The sequence below is a fragment of the Trachypithecus francoisi genome, unplaced genomic scaffold (assembly GCF_009764315.1).
Source record: "Trachypithecus francoisi isolate TF-2019V2 unplaced genomic scaffold, Tfra_2.0 Lachesis_group0, whole genome shotgun sequence".
NCBI classification, from domain to species: Eukaryota; Metazoa; Chordata; class Mammalia; order Primates; family Cercopithecidae; genus Trachypithecus; species Trachypithecus francoisi.
In genome coordinates, this window is record NW_022681453.1 from 151,249,179 (window position 1) to 151,273,073 (window position 23,895).

Sequence of the window (23,895 nt, forward strand, 5' to 3'; positions counted from 1 at the left end):
TAACACTGAATATAATTTACTTATTAGGTATATTATTAATTGACTATCTTTCCCCCACTTTGGGTAAGCTCTTCAAGGGTAAGAATCTTTGTTTTATTTACCAATGTTTCCAAATGTCCTGAAAAGTACCTGATACAAACAAGGTGCTAAAAATATTGCTAAATGAATAAATATACAAAAATAAAAACCAAAGCAAACAAACAGAAAAACTTTCCCTTTTTTGGCCAGAAGCTCCTCTATAACTATATATTTTTAGGAGTACCAGACTTCAGTAACATAATTCAGGATCATTTTATGGTACATTCCTTCATTAAGTCATTTTCAGGAAGAATATAGAGTAACAAAAGAATAGAGTGCTGTAGCATCACACATGGGTGGAGATCAAATTAGTCCAATCAGAATCATTCTCTGGCTTATCAGTAGGCAAAATAATTCCCCTGGGAAACACAAGAAACATCCTTGAAAATCTCTGTTCAAAACATCATAATTATGCAGTACCCATATTTTATACAGAAAAAAAGTTTTTAAAACATTTGCAGATCTGACTGAAAAACATTTTTAACAATTCCACCTCAGTATGTTTTTACTCCAAATGAATAGATGAAAACTGTCTAAAAATGTTAAATGAAATAGTCTAGCAGGTAACATTTTATTAACTCAAATACTGTTTTATTTGGGGAAGGAGTAGGGATGAAAGCTTTCTGATATTTCTCATGTTCAATCTTCACCTACTACTCAGAGCTGTGGAGCAGAAACATATTAAACAAATCCTCTAGGACCATACTTTCTTGAAGACTCAAAATTATTGTCTAATCCTAGATCCTGATGTGTGCAAATCCTTATTTATGAAACATCTTCAAACAAAAACCCTTATATTTAAACTTTAAATACACTCCTGTTAATATTAAACATCAAACTAAGAAAGATGCTTACAGAAATGTATTTCTGTGAAATGCAATATTTCACCTAAAAGAAACTCTTAACAAAAACTTACAACATGAATTGGAGAAAACTTGATCAAAAAAGACAGACATGAAAGTACAGTGAAGATCAGTTGGTTAGTTTCCCAGCTCCTCTGCAATACCCCCACAAAAATGAAGCTAATACACTTGATGTATTCCATGTTTCCAAGCTGGATCAAAAAGAACAAAGTAAGTTTAAACTAATCCAAACAATGCAAACACTACATAACCAACATTCTATATTTTAGGGTCTTTTTTTTTTTTTTTTTTTAGAATTAATGTTAATAACAACATTAGAAAGCAGCAATCCCAGCCATCTTGGGATTTCTCAAGGGTTTGATCTTAGGTCCTCTCTTTTTCTCAATTTATTCTTTCTCCTTGTGTCTCACCTATGCCTATAGTTTCATATACCACCTATTTTCAGATATTCATACCTTTCTAACTCAAGCTCCAGACCAACTGCGTGCTTGCCATCCCTTTCAAATATCTCAAAGGCTTTTCAAACTCAACATATCCAAAACTGTATTCAGGATCTACCCCCCCAACACACAAATCCCCAAACCTACTACTTTTCCAAAAGACCAATATTGCTTAATAATCTCCCTGTCCTTCACCTCTCATATACTATGTATTTCCATGTCCTACTGGCCTTACATTATAAATATCTCTCAAGTCTGTTCCCCTCTCTCTTTATCACAATCACCCTAAGTCCAAGGTACCATCAGCTCTCAACTGGATTAGTGCAACAGCATCGATATTGGTCTCCATCTACTCCTGCCACAGCACTATCCTCCCAGCCCATCCTCCACACTGTAGACAGAATGATCTTTTCGAAAGGCAAAACTGATCATGTCAGTCGCCTACTTCAGGTAGGCAATAGTTTCCCCTTGTTCTTAGCATAAAGTCAAAATTACTTAACCTGACCCACAAGGCCATGCATGGTCTGGTACAATATGTTTCTACAGCGTCATCTTGAATCAAGCTCTTCTGATTCTCCCTGCTCCAGTAATGTTAGCCTTTACTCAGATCATTCTTTGTACCATTCTCTCTTGCCACTGGGCTTCTGAATGTGCTTTTATCTCATCCTAGAGTAGCTTCCTCTCCCAGTTCCCTCAGTTGACATCTATTTATGTTTTAGATCTTAGCTCAATTATTACTTCCTCAAAGTGTTTTTCCCAACCTCCCTGACTAGGGCAAATGCCCCTATAATATGCTTGCTCTCCTAACACTATGACCTTTAATCAATAGCACTTAATCTATTTTTGATTTTTCATTTATCTGTATGATTTTCAAGTCAAGTTTTTGATGGTTTTATTTGGCTTTTATTAGATCATAAGCTCCATGAGTGTAAGGGCCATATCTGCTTTTGCCTGTGCTTAGACAAAGTAGGTACATGACATTAAAAAAATACATTTTTCTAATAGCCATTCTATTATGTTTAATAGCAAAAATTAAGTAAAAGGATACCACTAATATTTTGTGCATTCCTCAACAAATTATTCTCTTTTTACGTACCTTCCTTTTTATAACCTAACCCTACTTTTTTTCTGAAAAGCTAATGAAAGCAAACAAAACAAATATACAAAAATTGGTCATGATGAATTAAAAAGTCACTGTGTTCATTGTTTGAAATAATAAGTTGAACTAAGCAATGACTTTAGGCAAGCAAGCAAAATACTCCTCCATGCTCACTTAGAGCAGGTTTGGATCTATATACTGAAAAAAAGCCCAGATAAAAGGCTTAAGAAGACTTCCTTGGCAAGGCTTATTGAGATCAAACTGTTTCAAAGCAGAAGCTGTGCTGAGGAAAGTAAAATAATTCTAGGAATTTTACTGGCTTAATGCACATGCATTCTTCTAGTGAGGCAGAATATGGTTAGAAAATTAATCATATTATGTGTGTAAGGAGGTACATGTTTATATACATGTAATATCATTGAAAACAGCATCATCTGGCCGGGAGCGGTGGCTCAAGCCTGTAATCCCAGCACTTTGGGAGGCCGAGACGGGCGGATCACGAGGTCAGGAGATCGAGATCATCCTGGCTAAGACGGTGAAACCCCGTCTGTACTAAAAAATACAAAAACTAGCCGGGCGAGGTGGCGGGCGCCTGTAGTCCCAGCTACTCGGGAGGCTGAGGCAGGAGAATGGCATAAACCCGGGAGGCAGAGCTTGCAGTGAGCTGAGATCCGGCCACTGCACTCCAGCCTGGGCGACAGAGCGAGACTCTGTCTCAAAAAAAAAAAAAAAGAAAAGAAAACAGCATCATCATTCTTAAAAGGGAAGAACCATAGTTTTACCATTATTATGAAAATCGGGGACAGTAGTAATATTTATGTTATTCAAAGAGTGGTATGACTTAGTTCGGTGAATTTTTACTCATTGCTAAGACATACAAACTTTAATTTGATTCTTATACAGACTTGGGTAAGCTGAATACAACAAAACACAGAAAATATTCTTTCTTACTACTACTTAAGCAATAGGTTATAGAGATAAATGTTATAAAATTTCATCTGTTTAAGACTAAGGAATATATAACAATCAAATAGTTTAAATGAATATAGGGAAAGTGCTTCTTAGCAATTCTCTTCAAACTAATGTGTAAAATACTTCCAGGAATTTTTTAACTACTCAAATAGCAATACAAACATATTTCACATTGAAAAGAGTCCCACAATCCAATATAAAACCATATATGATAAAGTTTAAATTATTTCCTAAATTAAAATATTACATTTTAGATAAGAGCAAAACTACAGAAAATAAAAATATTAACAAGAAGGAATTATTTAATTCTCTTTAACCTAGAGTTTAGATGTATATTATTTTTACTTTACCTAATTTTAAACATTAATGCATCATGGATTGAATACTGTTAAAAGCAAAACTCTAATTACAATCAAGTTACCTGAAAGTAACTGATTTTCAAATAAACATTCTAAAATATAAAAAGTATTTGTATAGCTAAAGAAGAACTAAGGGGTCCGGGTGCGGTGGCTCAAGCCTGTAGTCCCAGCACTTTGGGAGGCCGAAACGGGTGGATCACGAGGTCAGGAGATCGAGACCATCCTGGCTAACACGGTGAAACCCCGTCTCTACTAAAAAATACAAAAAACTAGCCGGGCGAGGTGGCAGGCGCCTGTAGTCCCAGCTACTCGGGAGGCTGAGGCAGGAGAATGGCATGAACCCGGGAGGCGGAGCTTGCAATGAGCTGAGATCCGGCCACTGCACTCCAGCCTGGGCCACAGAGCGAGACTCCATCTCAAAAAAAAAAAAAAAAAAAAAGAAGAAGAACTAAAATTGACCATTGTGAAATAACTTATCAAAGTACTAAATAATTCAATCAGGAATGTATTAATCAAAAGATAAATACGATCAATACTTTGTGCCACAGATAAGACTAAATTTTAATACCCTTTTACTCTATAGCAAATAGTAGATGGACAGATGGGAAGTGCTGAGGTTAAAAACAAGGTAGAAGATACAGATGGAAATAAAGAAAGTGTCTTTAAAATACCATAAACAGATAATGTGATTCTACCTCAACTCTCCACATGCACCCCGACACACAGAGGGCAAGATGAGTAAAAACTGTAGAAAGTGATTTAAGATATTTATTATATAGTGTAATACTTATAAAAATATTTTCAGAAATAAAATGTCTTATACTTTTTAAAAAACTATCATTTCTGAAGAGATCTGGCTATCACTACAAAGAAATGATTTATGGAATGAGTCACCAGGGACTCCTTTAAATCTAAATTAAATAATGTTTCCAAAATAGAGATAAAGCAAGATGTATCTGCAAAAGTTCATAGGTTCTAGGCTGGGCATGGTGGCTCATGCCTGTAATCTCAGCATTTTGGGAGGCTGAGGTGGGGGGAGCACAAGGTCAGGAGTTCGAGACCAGGCTGGCCAACGTAGTGACGCCCCATCTCTACTAAAAATACAAAAATTAGCCAGGTGTGGTGGCAAGCACCTGTAATCCCAGCTACTCAGGAGGCTAAGGCAGGAGAATTGTTTGAACCTGGGAGGCGGAGGTTGCAGTGAGCCAAGACCTTGACATTGCACTCCAGCCTGGGTGACAGAGTGAGACTATCTCAAACAAAACAAAACAAACACCAAAAAGATCATAGTTCTTAAAAGGAAAACTAATATTATAAATGAAATAGAATAGTTAACTTTTAAAACGCAGAACAGTATAAAATAGTTTCAAAATACCTAAGAAAACTTCATATTCTTACACCAAAAAAGCATTCACGTGTTAAAGCTGTTTTTCTGTTTTACAATCATAAATAACTGTAGGGTCTGAGAATAAATAATTTTAAAATTCCATGTATTTGAGAAATATTAAATAAGAGATATGCTTCCTTATCAAGTTCAGGAACATTTATCTTTAAAGACGTGTTAGTTAAGTCTTCAGTGATCATGGAAGTATTCAAATTCTTGTGGAGTGAACACTGTGAAACTGTAAATTGAACTCAATATTCACAATGCCATCAAGCAAGAAAGAATTAGTGGGCTAAATAAAGACAAAACTTTTCAAACTAACTTGATACTTACCAATAATCCACAGTATAAGAAGATAGTCTATTCTTTCAAGGGCTGGCCCCATTGTATTTTTCTTATCCTCATTGTAGACAAGAGAGTACAGATTAAGCAACAGCAGGAATGTGAAATATGATGCTCCATGAATGATAAATTTCATAAAAGGTGTGTGAATGATTCTGCCAAACTGAGATTTGGGAGCTATCAAATAACAAAGTGACAAAACTGGCCAAAAGATGCCTACTGTCAAAACAGTCATTATCTTCTTACAGGTGGGCTTGCGTCGGTAACCTGACATCTGTCCAAACCAAACAGTGTTCAGGAACTGTTGGCAGTTAGACTGGGAGACAAACTGAAAAGGACATACACACACATTAAAAAGAAAAAAAGTAAAAGGAAACCTTTAAATACTGATTGGTTGATACTCAAAGTTTACTGAATAAGAGTTTACAAATCAGTTCTATACATTGAACATAGTTTTGTTGTTTCCCTTTTTCTAACAAGTAATAAAAGCATGTAGAAGTTAGGAAGACAGACTATGGAGCCAGATTACCTAGATTCAAATCTGGGCTCTGCTACTTGGTAAATGACCTTTACCAAGTTTTTAAATTTCTTTAAGCCTCAACTTCCCCATCTGTAAAATGGGAATAATAATAGTATCTACTCATAAAGTTGTGAAGATTAAAGGTAAAGCCCTTAGAATAGTGCCTGGTTCATAGCATGCACTCTTTAAGTATTAACTATTATTATTAGCCTACTTAGCCATTTTGTCATGTTTAATATATAAAAACTCTTATAATAATATTTATGAAATTTCAAAGTTAGCACGCACAATCCATAGAAAAAGATACCACTAACTAATGTTGGACATCTTCAGTGTAAAGAAACTATTGAGTTTAGTTACAAGAAGCCAAGATGTCAAGATAGCAAAAACAATAAAAAGCTAAATATTAGACCTATTCTTGCTCCAAGAAAACACTGCGGATTTTTAAAAAGGTATTAAAGACACTCTTAAGCCTGCTTAAAACTGAATTTCATGTGAGAAGAAAAGGAAAAAATATTCCCAAATATGAGAAAAATCTTAGTTCAGGTATAGAAACTAATTTACCAAAGTTTAAAAATCCTCTTAGTTGACAAATTTCATAGGCAATATTCTTCCAATATAATGCTCATGTTGTGAAGTGTAACTTAAGGGTCCTGATAATTCTTTTTTTTTTTTTTGAGGCGGAGTCTTGCTCTGTCGCCCAGGCTGGAGTGCAGTGGCGGGATCTCAGCTCACTGCAAGCTCCGCCTCCCGGGTTCCCGCCATTCTCCTGCCTCAGCCTCCCAAGGGTCCTGATAATTCTATATATAATCATGTGATCAGGTTTGAAATTATTATAAAATGATATTATTCAGGTAATCCACAATAATATTTGGTCAACCTTCTGTTTTAAAATGATTTATCCCAAAATAGAATATAATTTGTAAAATTAACACTATAGTGAAAAAAAGAATTGGACAGAGTTTTGTTGTTTATTGTGCTTTCGAGAAAATTTCTAATATACTATACAGTTGGCCCTCTGAATCTGTGGGTCCTACATCTGTGGCTTAAACCAACCATGGATCAACAACATTTGGAAGAAAAAATCCATAAAGTTCCAAATAGGCAAAACTTGAATATTCTTCACAGCAAGTACTATGTTGAATCAAGTACATGAATGAAATGAGGTGTAGGCACTGTATTAGGTGTTATAAGTAATTGAAAGACACTTTAAAGTATATGGGAAGATTTGTGTATGTTATATGCAAATGATTTTGGCAATTAAGTCTTACTTCATTCTTTACTCTTCTGCTCAGATTCCAATGTTCTTGGGAAATCTTAATCTGTCCCTCAAGGTGAAATGCTGGGAGAGAAACAGATTTTCCTCTCACCAATGACCAGGTTTAGTAACATCTCAAATTTAGTAGTTTCACCTTTCCTCCAAATATCAAAGCAATCTCAGGACTGATTACTGTCCTTGCTATGCCTCTATACAATGATGATTTAATTCACAGTAATGTTAACTATGTATTTGGAATAAAAAGTTTAACTAGAAATGTTCTAAGTCTGCAGTAAAAGATGGACACACTTTCTTCCCATCATCAAGAGGTGGGGAAGGGGGAGGTCAAAATTTCCTACTCTTCAATTCAACAGGCCTGTGATTGATTTAACTAGTAGATTCTAACAGAGGTGATGCTATGTGACTTCTGAAGGTAGGTCCTAAAAAGCCATGCATCTTCCACCTTGCTCACTGGAACACCTGCTCTTGGAGCCATGAACTGCCATGTAAAAAGCCACTTTGAAGCCATTATGCTGTAAGGAAGCCCAGGCTACATATAGAGGTCACATGTATGCACCCCAGTCAGCCTGCAGAGGCTTCTCAGATCACATCCTCAAAGTCTGCCCACTGTGATGGCCATGCCTCTCCTTGGTTCCTGCTGTGAGTTCTGAGGAGCCCCACCTTCTGTGGACTCACCCATCTGAGCACCCAGACCACTCAGAGCTCCCTGTTCCTGAGGCCTCAGCTGCTGCTCAGGCACCAGACACGTGAGCGGAGAAGCCTCCAGCTGATGATAGCCCCGTCATTTATCTCCAGCTGAATTCTCAGACACGGAGAAACAGAGACAAATCATGATTGCCATGCCCTTTCCTAATTCCTGACCTAAGAATCCACAAGCAGAATAAAACGATTATGAAATTATTATAAAATAACTATGAAGTGTTTTATGCCACTAAGTTTCAGGGTAGTTTGCTATTCAAGATTGATAACCTAGACAAAGCTTACCAACTGTTTGAGAAAATATCTTCCCAATTGATCATATTTAGAAATCTAGTTTTAAAAATTACTTTACATTTTCATTCATCTTTAAAATAGCAAAATATCTTCCTTTCAACTCACAAATATTACTGTTACTTCCTGTCTTTTCTTTCATCTTCTTTAAAATGGTACATCTGGTTCTATTTTGACTCCACTCTGTGAGTCCTTTAGGGATATAGCTATCACTAGAAAACTGCCTCTTAGATTTTTTTCCCTAACCAGGATAATTTTAGTTCTTTACACCTTTCTATGAGATTCTTTTTTTAAAATCACTTTAATTGATTTTATACCTTGTAATCCCCTTATTCTAACATTTTCTAGTACTTCATGTCCCTTTTAGGTTGTGGAACACAGAAGCAAATATATTAACCAATAAACATCCTCCATCAATTTCCTAATAGCTTTGTGAGGCTCAAATTTTTAACCAAGATAAGAAAAAATTCTGCCCTTAGCACCAAAGGTCCTGTATCTGGCCTTCTATCATTATATATTTCAGGCCTCATTTTTGTAATAATATAAATTTGATAAGCAAGTTTTATTTAAACATCTATATTAATAATGAAAATAGTCTTAGAATACCTAATAAATACCATTTACCAACATCCCATACTATCAATTGTGTATTATTATCTACATATGAATCTCACTGTTTAGTTAATTATCTCAAAAATGAAATTTAAAATGCTTATCTTCCTGATTCAAGTTCCTGGATCATGTGTATATGTATGCATGGGGAGTAGAAATGGGCATTTCTCTTAACAGAAAGGGATGATGCCAGAAAAGTCAGATTTAACTTAGTTATCATATCATGTACCTCTCCACTTTTGAGTTTCACAATGAATTATAAATAAGAAGAATCAGGAAGTATAATATCTGATACTTTATTTTTAAATAGAAATCACTATTACTAAGAAGGGGCTGTTTATAACCAGATCAATGAAAACAAACCTATGACAGACAAAACACAAGATGGAAACTTCCCTATAAAGTTTGTACCTACTACAAAGGATCTTACCTGTGTAGCAATTATTTAGCAAAAACATTAAATCAACATCCATGTTATAATCAATATTACTAAAAATAATAAAAACTACCATTTATTGCATACTTGCTTAATGCTAATACTGTGCTAAACCCTTTTAGTATATATTCTTAATTAATTATTAAAACAAAAGCTCAGACAGATTCAATAACTATCCCAAGACACAATTTTTAGGAAGCAGAACTAGGATCTCAACCCAGATGAGTTGCTCCAAAGCCTTTGCTCTGAGCCACTAGACTACTGTAGAGAAAATAATTTAAATATGTTACAGAAAGCCTCATACCTCTTTTTGGTTATATTTGATAGCAAGTTTTAGACGACTTAAATTCATTCTTTCTTCTAATAATCCCCGTTTGTCAAGAGGCTCGTCACTAGACGTATGGTTTAGAATAACTTCCAATTCACGGGAATTCCGGGCTTGCGCAAGTAAATCCTTAGCAAACATTTTACATTGCCGGGCTAGTTCCTCATAATCATTCCTACAAAATGCAGCATTCTATTATCAGAAATGTCATTTCCATCTTTTAATTAAGCTACATTCACTAAAAACGTTTTTACTCAGCAACATTTTAATTCTGACAGTGTTATACACAATCTGAAGTCATTTTCTGTGGATAATCAAAAGGAAACTACTGGTGCACAAATTTTCCACAGCTTTGGGGAAAACCATAACACAATTATGTTCCTTGTGTTCATACTAATAGTCTTTGATGAGCACAGTTTTCATTTATATATACTGATGTTATTCCTAAAAATTCTAATAATGTTTGTCAACCAGTTCTTCAATTAACTGATTTTCCCTGATTCTCTGTAAGCTTGGCTAAAACTTCCTTTTATATTACTCACCTTAATGATAAACATAGCATCTTAATGCTATCCAATCACTATCATAAAATTTTTAACTAGAGCTTTTTCAATAATAGTCATCTACAATATGTTTATGTTACTTCTAATATTAAAGTAGCATTTTGATTCATAAAGTTCTCATTTGAGTGAAATTCAAATTAGAAAGAAAGATATTAAAATGCACCTAACAGAAAACTCTCTTTCAGAATCCCTATTCCTTGAATCTTGGGTTTGAACTGCTTATTAAAGGCAGGCCTGAACTAATTTGTGGGAAATGAAGAAGTTTTAGTATATAATTCTTTTAAAAAATATCAATTACAGCTGGGTGTGTTGGCTCATGCCTGTAATGCCAGCATTTTGGGAGGCCAAGGCGGGTGGGTCACCTGAGGTCAGGAGTTCAAGACCAGCCTAGTCAACATGGCAAAACCCTGTCTCTACTAAAAAATACAAAAATTAGGCATGGTGGCAGGCACCTGTAATCCCAGCTACTCAGGAGGCTGAGGCTGGGAGAATTGCTTGAACCCAGGAGGGGGAGGTTGCAGTGAGCCAAAATGGTGCCACTGCACTCCAGCCTGGGTCTCAAAAAAAGAAAGAAAAAAAATCAATTACATTAACTTTATGTCTAAGCTTAATAATAACTTAGGAATGAAGTCAGAAATAAATAATTATGAGTCATGGTCTTGAGGTTGGGCTTCAGAAAATAATGTTTTTATTCAGTTTTTTCCCAAACAGAAAGGAAGGGGAAACAGGAAGATTTCCCACTGATTAGTCTTTCTATATAATGGGGTTTTCCATGAACTGGCTATATAAAAATTGTAACTTAAGAATAAAAACTTCTTTGCCTTAACTTCTCTCATCATTCTTTATACTTTCTATGTAGTCAAAACTCCTGAGAATAAATAATTGGATTTATTTAACAAATGCGGCACTCCCTGCTTCTTGATTTAGGAATCTAACTGCAGATGGGAACGTTTATCAAAAGTATATATTATTACAAAAATATTCCATCTTTGGATAAACATTTGATGGACTATGAGATTCAAAAGTGAAACTTATACATCTTATTAATCTAATCCATTTCTAATAGATTACTGAAGACAAATAAGTGGCTGTATAGTTTAGATGGAAATACAGAAAACCAGAAGCAAGGATTCCTATATTCTAGTTATAACTTTGCTCCTACTTTCAGTTTTAACTCTATTCCTAATTAGATGCTGCTATTAGTAAAAATCTAGCCTTTATAAATCTCTTCCACTGTCTATAAAACACTGGATTGAAGTAAATGGGTTCTATGATCACTTCCAAATCTAACTTTATTATGTTATGATTACATAATCACAGCAGTTTCTTCAAATTCTGTTTGAAAGGAGTTGAATAAGTTTTATTTTATATAACTCAGACTCAAATTATGAGGTTATAATAGGAAGTTCTTCATATTTACACAGAATAATTTAACAGTCCTTCTTCATATTTAAACAGAAAAATTTAACAGCCTCGTGCTAATAAAGTTAAAAGTAGCAACAAGTTACATTTGAACCATGTTTTGTGTGTTCATCAAAGTAAAGTACATACTTTATGTCATATCAAGTTTAAACAAAATTTAAATTATCCAAGTTACAAGACAGTAGTTCCAAACTTGAAAACACAAGCAGGTCTTTTTTCAGTTTCTGGAACTCAGGTCTATGAAGAACACATTAAGTGCTGCTGTTAAAGCTAAAGAAAACTCCACGTTTCTTACTGTCCTTCCAGGAAGTAGAAGTTTGAACTTTCCCAATTTTGTCAAGTCACTGAAAGTGTCATACAACACATGGGGCTCTAATAGCAGCTGTATAGGAAAGAAAAGGTAGGAATAGCTATAGATCCCCAGTAGAAACCCTGCAACAGGGGCTGGTAAAAAACTGAATCAATTCCTCCTTCTTTAGAGGGCAACAGGGATACTTTTCCATAAAGAAAAATCTCAACGCTTTCTCTCAACTCCACTATTAATAAAAGTAGTTTTCTAAGGATTTTTTTAAAAAAATGTTTAAATTAGTCGTTTCATAGGCTGCTATTACAAAGTCTTTTTTTTTTTCTTCAACTTACCCCCCAAAAGGAAAATAATAGGAGTGCTTCCTTGGTATGCCAAGTGCCAAAATTACATTTAATCTTCATTTCAGAAGACAACTCAGACTGGGTGTTTATCCCTCTTAATTAGTTGTATTTTATTTTTATGTTTACATGTATTACATTACATATATATTTATCTTACCAGAAAATCTGAGCAAATAGTGAAAAGGGACTATGTCTGTGTGTGGAATGCCCTTGACATACAGAAAGCATTCCATGTGCTTTTGAAAGATCTGAAGGATCATTACTCAAAGATGATTATAGAATTGGAGAATGAGGAGATGTGTGAGAGAGAGAGCAACTACGAATAAATTTGCTCCTGCTTTAGGCTATAACTCCTACTGTATTTCACACTGCTCTACAATGCCTTCAGTTAGGTTGAAAAGTGGGGAAGAGAGTAAGGGTGGTTATAACGTGGCAGAGGGCAGATGGGGAAGGAATGACTTAAGTAGCACCAGGGTCTGTTCCTTTGAGGGAGAGCAGGGGTCTGTTACCAAGTAAGTGGCAACAAGGTGTAGTGTTCTTGGATCAAATGTAAATATATACAAATCATAATTTGGGTAATGAAGAAACTGAGGTTGAAGATTTGAAACAAAAGACATTATATAATTTACAATTTGCATTCATTCCCACCTGAATTCCACCTCCACAAGACTTAGTTCTTTTAAATCAGCACTAAGTTCAAATGCTCTCAGAATTGGATCCTCCTCTGTTAACATTATTAGAGCCGGACTGGCCAAACATCGATATATATCGAGACGAAACCTGTGATAAAATTGGATTCCATAATGTAAAATAAACTTATACACACATAATTAGTATCCTAATCTATAATTTTCATAAATGCATACTTAAAATATAAAATTAAAAGAAAAACTACAGATTTATTTATTACAAGATAACCTCCATAAAAAGACTTAAAACAAATATTTTGAGATATAAATATTGAAAAACCTTGCTATCTATTGTGTTTTAGAAAATTGTTTTACTGTCTCTTTTCATAGATTCAAAATGCCTTTGGTATAATATAAATATTTTTGTTTAATCCAATTTAATTAAATTCATATTTCTGGACCAACTTTTGTTTTATTTAAAAGACAGGGTCTCGCTCTGTCACCCAGGCCAGAGTGCAGTGGAGTGATCACAGCGTGCTGTAGCCTCGAACACCTGGGTCAAGGGATCCTTCCACTTCAGCCTTATGATTACAGGTGCATGCCACTACACCAGGCTAATGTTTAAAAATTTTATAGCGACAGGGTCATGCTATGTTGCCCAGGCTAGGCTCAAGCTCCTGGCCTCAAGTAATCCTCCCATCTTGGGCTACCAAAGTGCTGGGATTACAGGTGTGAGCCACTGTGCCTTGTTTGAACCCAATATAACTTTAAATAAAATATGCTAATAACAATTTTTTTAATACGATGTGGATTTGATGACTAATAAATTTTTTCTTTCTCAGTAATAAAAATACTTTTTTTTTTTTTTTGAGATGGAGTCTCACTCCAGTCATCAGACTGGAGTGCAATGGCACGATCTCGGCTCACTGCAACCTCAGACTCCCTGGTCCAAGCGATTCTCCTGCCTTAGCCTCCCAAGTAGCTGGGATTACAGGCATGCACCACCATACCCAGCTAGTTTTTGTAGTTTTAGTAGAGATGAGGTTTCACCATGTTGGCCAGGATGGTCTCGATCTCCTGACCTCGTGATCCACCCACCTCAGCCTCCCAAAGTGCTGGGATTACAGGTGTAAGCCGCCGCGCCCAGACCATAAAAATACTTTAATATGCTCAATCTATATAATACATTGTTCATTCATTCAGGTTATGAGTTTGAAAGATGTTTCAAATCTTAAGAGTGAAATCATTTCCTTATGCAGTCTCTAATGTAAAAAGCACTCCCTTTGCCATCTATAAATATTCATATTTCCATACCTAAATAGAAAACAAACCAGAAAAAATTTGCTATAGTTCATTTATAAATATAATTCTTAATTTACAAATTTGGTAGATATTATATAATGCATATTTTTCTTTTAATATAAATACATGCTTATTATAAAACATGAGGTAAGCAATGTGGAAACATGATACTCCCTAATCCTTGTCCTCCCATCACCTCCCAACTGCAATCCTCAAAACTAGTCATTTTACATAGAATTGTGCATGTCCTTCTTGATAGTTTCTATTTACACACGAACATAATCAGACACAATAAAGGAACAGGTTGCTTTTTAAAAAATGTAACATATAATGAACCTCTTTCTATGTCACCACATACAGATTCATCTCATACAACTGGACAGAGGTCTATAAGCTCTCCATTAATGAACATTTAGGTTGCTTCTACATTTTTTCTGCTATAAAAAATGCAGCAATGAATATGCTTCAGTTTGCATATCTTTTGTGAACTTTCAATTTCTGGGGAATATGGCATTTGTATTTTAAATTCTGATAGATGTTTCCAAAGCAGTAATAACAAGGAGAGCTCATTTTCTCCAACAGCTTCATTAATACTGCGTATTACTATTTCAATCTAACAGAAAATAGAATTTTTATAGGTGGTTTAAAATGAATTTATTTAGATGCCTGAGCATCTTTTCATGTTTAATATTCATTTCTACTTCTTCCTCTGTAACTTGCCTGTTCATATTCTTTGGCCCATTTTTTGTAATGATTATTTATCTTTCTTTTAGTCAATTTGTAAGGTCTCTTCATTATCAAAGAAATTAGCCCACTGTCCAATCAAAAGTGATTCAAATACTTTTCTTTCTTTCTTTCTTTCTTTTTTTTTTTTTTGAGACAGACTCTCACTCAGTTACCCAGGCTGGAGTGCAGCGGCGCAATCTTTGCTCACTGCAACCTCTGCTTCCTGGGTTCAAGCAATTCTCCTGCCTCAGCCTCCTGAGTAGCTGGGATTACAGGTGTGTACCACCATGCCTGGCTAAGTTTTGTGTTTTTAGTAGAGATGGAGTTTCGCCATATTGCCCAGGCTGATCTCGAACTCCTAGGCTCACGTGGCCTCCCAAAGTGCTGGGATTACAGGTGACTTAAATACTTTTAATCCAGTTTATTGTTTATCTTTCTACTTTGTTGTACTGAATTTTTCTATATGGAAATTCCAAATCTTCATTTAAACAAATTTATTGATATATTCCTTATTTAGCTTATAGGTTTAATGTCTTACTTAGATACAAAAGTAATCCCGTATAATACATTTTTAAGAAAACAATATTTATGAAATTCAGTTATGATCTACTTATTCAATTAATAAGTATATTAAGTAAGGATTTCTGAAGAGGTATTTGCCTATACTATACTGTCAAAAAACTGAGAAAAAAATACGTAATTATGCAACTTATCCTTCTGTTTCCAACAATATGTCTACATTAATTAATTTTATCACACTGTTTCAAAAACAGACTTTTGTATTAACCTACTTTATCATGTCTCAAGATATAGTAAGGATTAATCACAGCAAGAGTAACTTCCAATAATGGTGGAATGAAAAGATTGGTAATCATTTGTTTCACACTATAATGAAGCACCATTGTGTGGGAAGCATTTAGATATAATCTGACAAATAATGAAGCCACTTCTTTCATAAGATCTGTCAATTTTGGTACTCAAAACATCATTAAGATAATAACAGTATGAAGAGGTAATTACCCTCCACAAAAAAAAATACATAAAACTGAACAAAATTATCCAAAAAGATTAACCACTTCAGGCCACTGGAAGCTGTTTATTGAGAATTGTTGATTGTTGAAAAACTGCCAGTGCTTCAGGCAGGAATGGCCTTGCCTAGAACTGCCTCCATCACCCCTGCCCCCAGTTCAGTCAGTAAGGTTTGTAGTTTTGCCAGCTTTTAGCTGGTATACTTGTAGTTTTATGCCAGGGTGACAAAATCAATTCAATGAGAGGCAAAAGCCTACAAACCTACTGGCTGAAAGTAATGAACTTGGTGGACATGGACAGAGAAAACCTGCAGTTTTGCAAGACTGAGGCTGCAAACCAAGTTGAGGCAACCAGAAACTTAACAGGGAGAACCTGGAAATAAGAAAGCCATAAATGGATTCACATAAGGTCTCCACAAATTCCTGGCTGACTAGAAAATTACATATGTGTGGAGAACATCAGAGAGTTGGTAAAAAGAAAAGACCAAGGAAAAATTAATAAATGCCCACAACTTCAAATGATTCCCTAACTAACCCACAGATTGATCAGCAGACAGTAGAAACTTTATGGGCCCAAGGTGCATTATTAGCACAACCTCAGCTCAATTATTTGGCTGACATATGTAGACACTAAAAGAGTCCTTAGGAATCAAACCTAAAAAATGAAAATGAGAATAAAACACAAAGCACAGACATCAATAAATGTACACCACAAGGAGACAAATTCTGTAGGCTAGGCAAGTAATGTAAAAAATATAAAAAACAGGCCAGGCCAGGGGCAGTGGCTCACGCCTGTAATCCCAGCACTTTGGGAGGACGAGGCGGGCGGATCACGAGGTCAGGAGATCAAGACCACAGTGAAACCCCGTCTTTACTAAAAATACAAAAAAAAAAAAAAAATCAGCTGGGTGCAGTGGCAGGCGCCTGTAGTCCCAGCTACTCAGGAGGCTGAAGCAGGAGAATGGTGTGAACCCACGAGGCAGAGCATGCAGTGAGCTGAGATCGTGCCACTGCACTCCAGCCTGGGTGACAGAGAGAGACTCTGTCAAAAAAAAAAAAAAAAAAAAATATATATATATATATATATATAAACAACAAAACAGGAAAAAAGTATGCAGAGTTGCTGTCATACATATTCAACTGTCCAGTTTTCAAACAAAGAAATACTAGATGTTCAAGGAAAAGGTGCCTCCCTGAGGAGCAACATTAGAGGTTTACCACTATGGGGGAGATGGGGGCAGGGACAGACTTCATTAAAATAATCCAATCCATCACTAAAAAACTAAACAAGTAAATAATAATAACAAGCCCCAGGAAAGAGGGTGGGTGGGAACTAGCACACAGAGCTGCTGCCATATTATCTAGAATGCCCAGTTTCCAACAAAAAAATTAAGGGACATGCAAAGAAATGGGAAAAGTATGACCCATACCCCAGGAAGGAAAAAAAAAAAAAAAGCTGCCTGCAGAGTAACCAGATGTCAGGATGCTGGGATACAGGCATGAACCACTGCACCTGGCCTGTATTCCTTTTCATTATTTCTCCCTTTATGGATATTCTCTATTTGATGTGACATTGTCCTCTTACCCTGCTTTACTTCCACAATCATGCTGTCTTTTTAGTACTGTGAGCATATTTATAATGGCTAGTTTGAAATCTTTTTCTCTTAAATCTGACATCTGGTTACTCTGCAGGCAGATTTTTTTTTTTCCCCGGGGCAGAAGAATTGCTTGAACCTGGGAGGTGAAGGTTGCCGTGAGCTGAGATTGCGCCACCACACTCCAGCATGGGCGACAGAGCGAGACTCTATCTCAAAAAAAAAAAGAAAAAAAAAAAAAGAATATAATGGAAATTATGGAATTAAAAAGTACAATGACTGAAATTAGAAATTCACTAGAGAGGCTTGCTATGGGTTGAATTGTACCCCTCCAAATTTCATCTGCTGAAGTTCTATCTACTAGTACATCAAAATATAACTTTATTTGGAGATGGAGTCTTTAAAAAGGAAATTAAGATACAATGAGAACATCAAGGTGGGTCTAAATCTAATATGACTAGTGTCTTTATAAAAGAGGGAAATGTGGAGACAGGCACACAAACAGGAAGAATGTCATGTGAACATGAAGACAGCCAACTACAACAAAGGAGAGAGGCCTAGAACAGATCCTTCCTTCATAACCCTCATAAGATCAACCTTGCCAATATCTTCATTTCTGACTTCTAGGTTCCCAAACTGTAAAACAAAAGAAAACAAAATTTGTCTTTTTTTTTTTGAGATGGAGTCTCTGTCACCCAGGCTGGAGTACAGTGGCACGATCTCAGCTCACTGCAGCCTCCACCTCCTGGGTTCAAGCGATTCTCCTGCCTCAGCCTCTTGAGTAGCTGGGACTACAGGTATATGCCACCATGCCCGGCTAACTTTTTTGTACTTTTAGTTTCACCATATTGACCAGGCTGGTCTCGAACTCCTGAACTCAGATGATTCACCCGCCTTAGCCTCCAGAAGCGCTGGGATTACAAGAGTGAGCCACAGCACCCAGCCACAAAATTTGCTTTTTTTTTTTTTTTTTTTTTTTAGTAGAGACGGGGTTTCACCGTGTTAGCCAGGATGGTCTCGATCTCCTGACCTCGTGATCCGCCCGTCTCGGCCTCCTTGCTTTTTAAGCTACTTTGTGGTACCTCATTATGGGAGCCCCAGAAAACTAACACAGGGCTCAACAGTAGCTGTGAACTGGCAGAAGAAAGAATTAGCAAACTTGAAGATATATCAATACAGATTATGCAAGCTGAAGAACAAAGAGAAGAAATAATTAAGAAAAATGAACAGAGCCTAAGAGAGATGCGGAATACCATTAAGCATACCAACATACTCATAATGGAAGTACCATACGAAGAAAAGAAAAAGGAAAAGAAAAATATTCAAAGAAATAATAGCTAACAACTTCCCAAATATCTTGAAAAACAATCAACACATCCAGGAAGCTCAAAAAACTCCAAGTAGGATAAATGCAAAGAGACCCACAAACAGAAACATCATAGTAAAAATGCTGAAAGTCAAAGACAAAATCTTGGAAGCAACAAGAGAAAAATATCAGGTCACTTACAAGGGAACCCAAATAATATTAACAGCTGACTTCTCAGTAGAAACAGATGCCAGAAGGCAGTGAAATAACATATTCAAAGTACTCAAAGAAATTTAAAAATTGTTAATCATAAATCCTAAATCCAGCAAAGTGAATACTCAAAAATAAAGGAAAAATAAAAACTTTACTAGATAAACAAAAACTCACAAGATATATTGCTACCAGAACTGCCTTACAATAAATATAAAAGCAAGTTAATCAGGCTGAAAGCAAGTGATTTAAAAAGAAATTATATAGAATAATATTTATAGAACAGAAAGCAATGTTTGGCCTATAACATACAGAAATGTAATATATTTCTATTTACATTTGGTGTAAATATTTTCCAATAACAGCATATAGTAGGAAGGTGGGGCCAAAGTTGTAATGAGCTAAAAAAATGATGAGATGGTAAAGTAATCAATTATAACAATGTTTTCTTGGGTTAGTAATATTAATAGATATAGTATATACAACAAAAATATCATGAGAAAGGAAAGAAAATACAGATGTATAGGAGTAACATTTTTATATGTTATTGGTATTAAGCTAGTATAAAACTGAAGCTGCTGGGCACAGTGGCTCACACCTGTAATCCTAGCACTTTGGAAGGCTGGTGGGTGGACTGCTTGAGTCCAGGAGTTTGAGACCAGCCTGGACAGCATGGGAAAACCCCATCTCTACCAAAAAAAAAAAAAAAATCTCACACTGACTTTGACAAGTTACAATGTATATGACAAGCCCTAGAGAAACCAGTTTGAAAAAGAAAGCTCAAAAAATTCAGTGAAAAAATCATTAATAAAAATGCTGCATGATATAGTTTGGTTATCTGTTCCCTCCAAACCTCATGTTGAAATTTGATCCTCAATGTTGGAGGTGGGGCTTTGTTGGAGATATTTGGGTCATGGAGGTGGATCCCTCATGATCAGCTTGGTGCCATCCTTGCAGTAATAAGTAAGTTCTCGCTGTATTCATTCCCACAATATCTGATTTTTAAAAAGAGCCTGGCACCACCTTCTCTCTCTCTTGCTCTTTTTCTCTTGCTCTGTGACATGCATGCTCTCCCTTAGCCTTCTATCATGATTGGAGGCTTCCTAAGGTCCTTAATAGAAGCAGATGCTGGCACTATGCTTCTTGTACAACCTGCAGAACCATGAGCCAAATAAATCTCTTTTCTTTATAAACTACCTAGCCTCAGATATGCTTTTATAACAATGCAAACAGTCTAATAAATCACATTAGAAAATATACTCAATGCAAAAGACAGCACTAATGAAGAAACAGGAACAAAAAAAGACATGAAACACGTAACAAACAAAAAGTAGACACAGAAAACAACAAGTAAAATGGAAGGCATAAATCCAACTATCAATAACATTAAATGTGAACAGCTTAAACAATCCAATCAAAAGGCAACAGCTGTCAGACTAGATTTTTTAAAAATCCAATTATATGTTGTCTACAGAGACAGACTTTAGATTCAAGGACACAAATAGATTAAAACTAAAAGCTGGAAAAAGATGTATAATGCAAACAGCAACAACAGGAAAACTTTAGTGGCTATGGTAATATGAGACTTTATATAAAAAAAGTTACTACAGATAAAGAGGGACACCTTATAAGAATAACAGGGTCAATCAATCAGGAAGATATAACATCTATAGGTTGGGCACAGTGGCTCATGTCTGTAATCCCAGCAATTTGGGAGGCTGAGGCGGGCAGATCACTTGAGGTCAGGAGTTCAAGACCAGCCTGGCTAACATTGTGAAACTCCATCTCTACTAAAAAGACAAAAATTAGCCAGACATGGTGGTGCATGCCTGTAGTCCCAGTGACTCAGGAGGCTGAGGCAAAAGGAACCCAGTAGCCAAGACTGCACCACTGCATTCCAGCCTGGGTGACAGAGTGAGACTCTGTCACAAAAAAAAAAAAAAAAGAAAAGAAAAGAATATACAACATCTATAAATATATATATAACTAACAACAGAGCACCATAATACATTAAGGAAAAACAGACAGAAATGGACAAACAGATAACTGAACAACAACAGTTGGAGACTTTAATATCCCACCTTCAATGATGGAGAGAACAATGAGGCAAAAGATCAATAAGGAAATGGAAGACTTAGACAACATTATAAATGAACTAGATGTAACAGACATCTACAGAACACTCTATCAAACAAAGGCAGATTATATACTCTTCTCAAGTCTACATAAAACATTCTCCAGATTAGACCATATGCTACACCATAAGGGGAAAAAAAAAAACTTCAATAAATTTAAAAGGACAGAAACAACACAAAGTATGTTCTCCAACCACAATGGAATAAATTAGAAATCAGTAACAAGAAAATTATTTTAAAAACCCACAATATGTGGAAATTAACAACACACTCTTAAATAATTAATGGGTTTAATATAGAAGGAAAATAAAAAACTGAGATGAAATAAAATGAAGACACACCATATAACAAATTATGGGGTTCAGCTAAAGCAGTGCTTAGAGGAAAATACCTATATTGAGAAAGAGGAGGCCAGACACAGTGGCTCATGGCTATAATCCCAATACTTTCAGAGGCTAAGGTGGGAAGACTGCTTGAGGCCAGTAGTTCAAGACCAGCCTGCGCAACATTGAAAGACCCCATCTCAAAAATAAAAATGTTTTAAAAATAGAAAGAAGATCTCAAATCAGTAACATGACCTTCTACCTTAAAACAGTGACAAAAAAAGAGCAAAGGGTATGAGGGTTCTTTATAAGGTGTAAAAATGTTCTAAAATTGACTGTGGTGATAATTTTACATACCTATAGATATATGAAAAAACATTAAATTATATATTTTAAATGGGTGAATTGTATTAGGTATGTGCATTTTATCTCAATAAAGCTCAAAAAGTGAAGGTGAAATAAAAATTTTTCCACATAAATACTAACAGAATTTTCAGATAGTAGACTTGCCATACTGAGAATGCTAAAGCTGAAAGGAAATGGTAACTGGAATCCACAAGAAAAAATGAAGAGGAACAGAAATAGTAGTAATGTGGATAAATATAGAAGACTCTATACATGAATTTTTTTTCTTGCATTTCTAAGAGTGTAAGATTGTTTAAAGGAATAATTATAATACTGCATTATTGTGTTTATAACATATTTAGATGTAATATATGTGAAAATAATAGCACAAAGAAAATGGGCAGCAAAGTTGTCACATTTTAAGTCGATACCAAGTTGAAATAGATTGTAATACACTAAAGATATATACTATTATCTCTAAAAGAAAAAATTCTTAAATAGCTTAAAAAAAAGAGGAAATAAAAAGGTATACTTTTTTTTAACACAAAGAAAACACCAAAGGAGGAACAGAGGAACAACAAAAATACATGAGAAATATAGAAAGCAAATGGCAAAATAAAAAAAAAAAACAAATCTGTCATACCAAAAATTACATTACATGTGAGTGAACTAAACAATCAAAAGTCAAAAACTGTCAAAGTAGATAAAAAGCAATATCCAATAGTACACTCTCCAAAAAAGACTATTTAAATTAAGAAAAACAAACATACTGAAAATAAAGGGTTGGAAAAAGTGCCATGTAATCAGTAACCATGAGAGAGGTAGAATGGATAAATTAATAGCAGAAGGAATATATAGCAAGTATAAATGTGTAGATACCTAAAATCTGAAAATATACAAAGCAAAAACTGACACAGAAAAAGATACTGGAGCAATTGTAGTTAGAATTTTTAATACTCTTTTCCCAGAAATTGAGAGAAAACTGGTAGGGATATGTAATATTTAAACAACACTATGAAACAATATGACCAAACTGAAATTTATAGAACATTTCCCTAAAACAGCAGAATGTATATTATTTCAAGAGTACATAGAACATTTCCATTTTAGACTATATGCTGAGCCATGGACCTACTCTTAACACATTAAAAAGGCATAAAATCATACAAAGTACATTCTCCAAATTAAGCAATGGCTTCTTAGCTATGACACCAATATGCAAATGACCAAAAGAAGAAAAAAGAAGATCAACTGGACTCCATCAAAATTTAAAACTTGGGGCGGAGCAAGATGGCCGAATAGGAACAGCTCCAGTCTCCAACTCCCAGCGCGAGCGACACAGAAGACCGGTGATTTCTGCATTTTCAACTGAGATATTGGGGTCATCTCTCTAGGGAGTGCCGGACAATCGGTGCGGGTCAGCTGCTGCAGCCTGACCAGCGTGAGCTGAAGCAGGGCGAGGCATCGCCTCACCTGGAAGCGCAAGGGGGAAGGAAATCCCTTTTCCTAGCCAGGGGAACTGAGACACACAACACCTGGAAAATCGGGTAACTCCCACCCCAATACTGCGCTTTAAGGAAACAGGCACACCAGGAGAATATATCCCACACCTGGCCGGGAGGGTCCCACGCCCACGGAGCCTCCCTCACTGCTAACACAGCAGTCTGCAGCGATCTATCAGCAAGGCAGCAGCGAGGCTGGGGGAGGGGCGCCCACCATTGCTGAGGCTTAAGTAGGTAAACAAAGCCACTGGGAAGCTGGAACTGGGTGGAGCTCACAGCAGCTCAAGGAAGCCTGCCTGTCTCTGTAGACTCTACCTCTGCGGACAGCGCACAGCTGCAGTCCAATAGGGGAAGCAGCGGGGGCCGGTGCAGACGCGAACGACTCTGTCTGACAGCTTTGGGGAGAGCCGTGGATCTCCCAACGCGGAGGTTGAGATCTGAGAACGGACAGACTGCCTGCTC

The 23,895-nt window shown here is 35.9% G+C and overlaps 1 protein-coding gene across 3 annotated transcripts in view; it reads right to left on the reverse strand.

The window, feature by feature from the left end:
- TRPC1 (transient receptor potential cation channel subfamily C member 1) overlaps nucleotides 1-23,895 on the reverse strand; it is an 89,421-nt gene that overhangs the window by 18,052 nt on the left and 47,474 nt on the right. For all 3 annotated transcript variants that reach the window (XM_033212412.1, XM_033212411.1, XM_033212413.1), the window contains 3 exons: nucleotides 12,981-13,112; nucleotides 9,679-9,874; nucleotides 5,529-5,865 (listed from right to left, as the gene is read on the reverse strand). In XM_033212412.1, coding sequence (XP_033068303.1) covers nucleotides 5,529-5,865; nucleotides 9,679-9,874; nucleotides 12,981-13,112 — 665 coding nt within the window. The remainder of the gene's footprint in view (nucleotides 1-5,528; nucleotides 5,866-9,678; nucleotides 9,875-12,980; nucleotides 13,113-23,895) is intronic.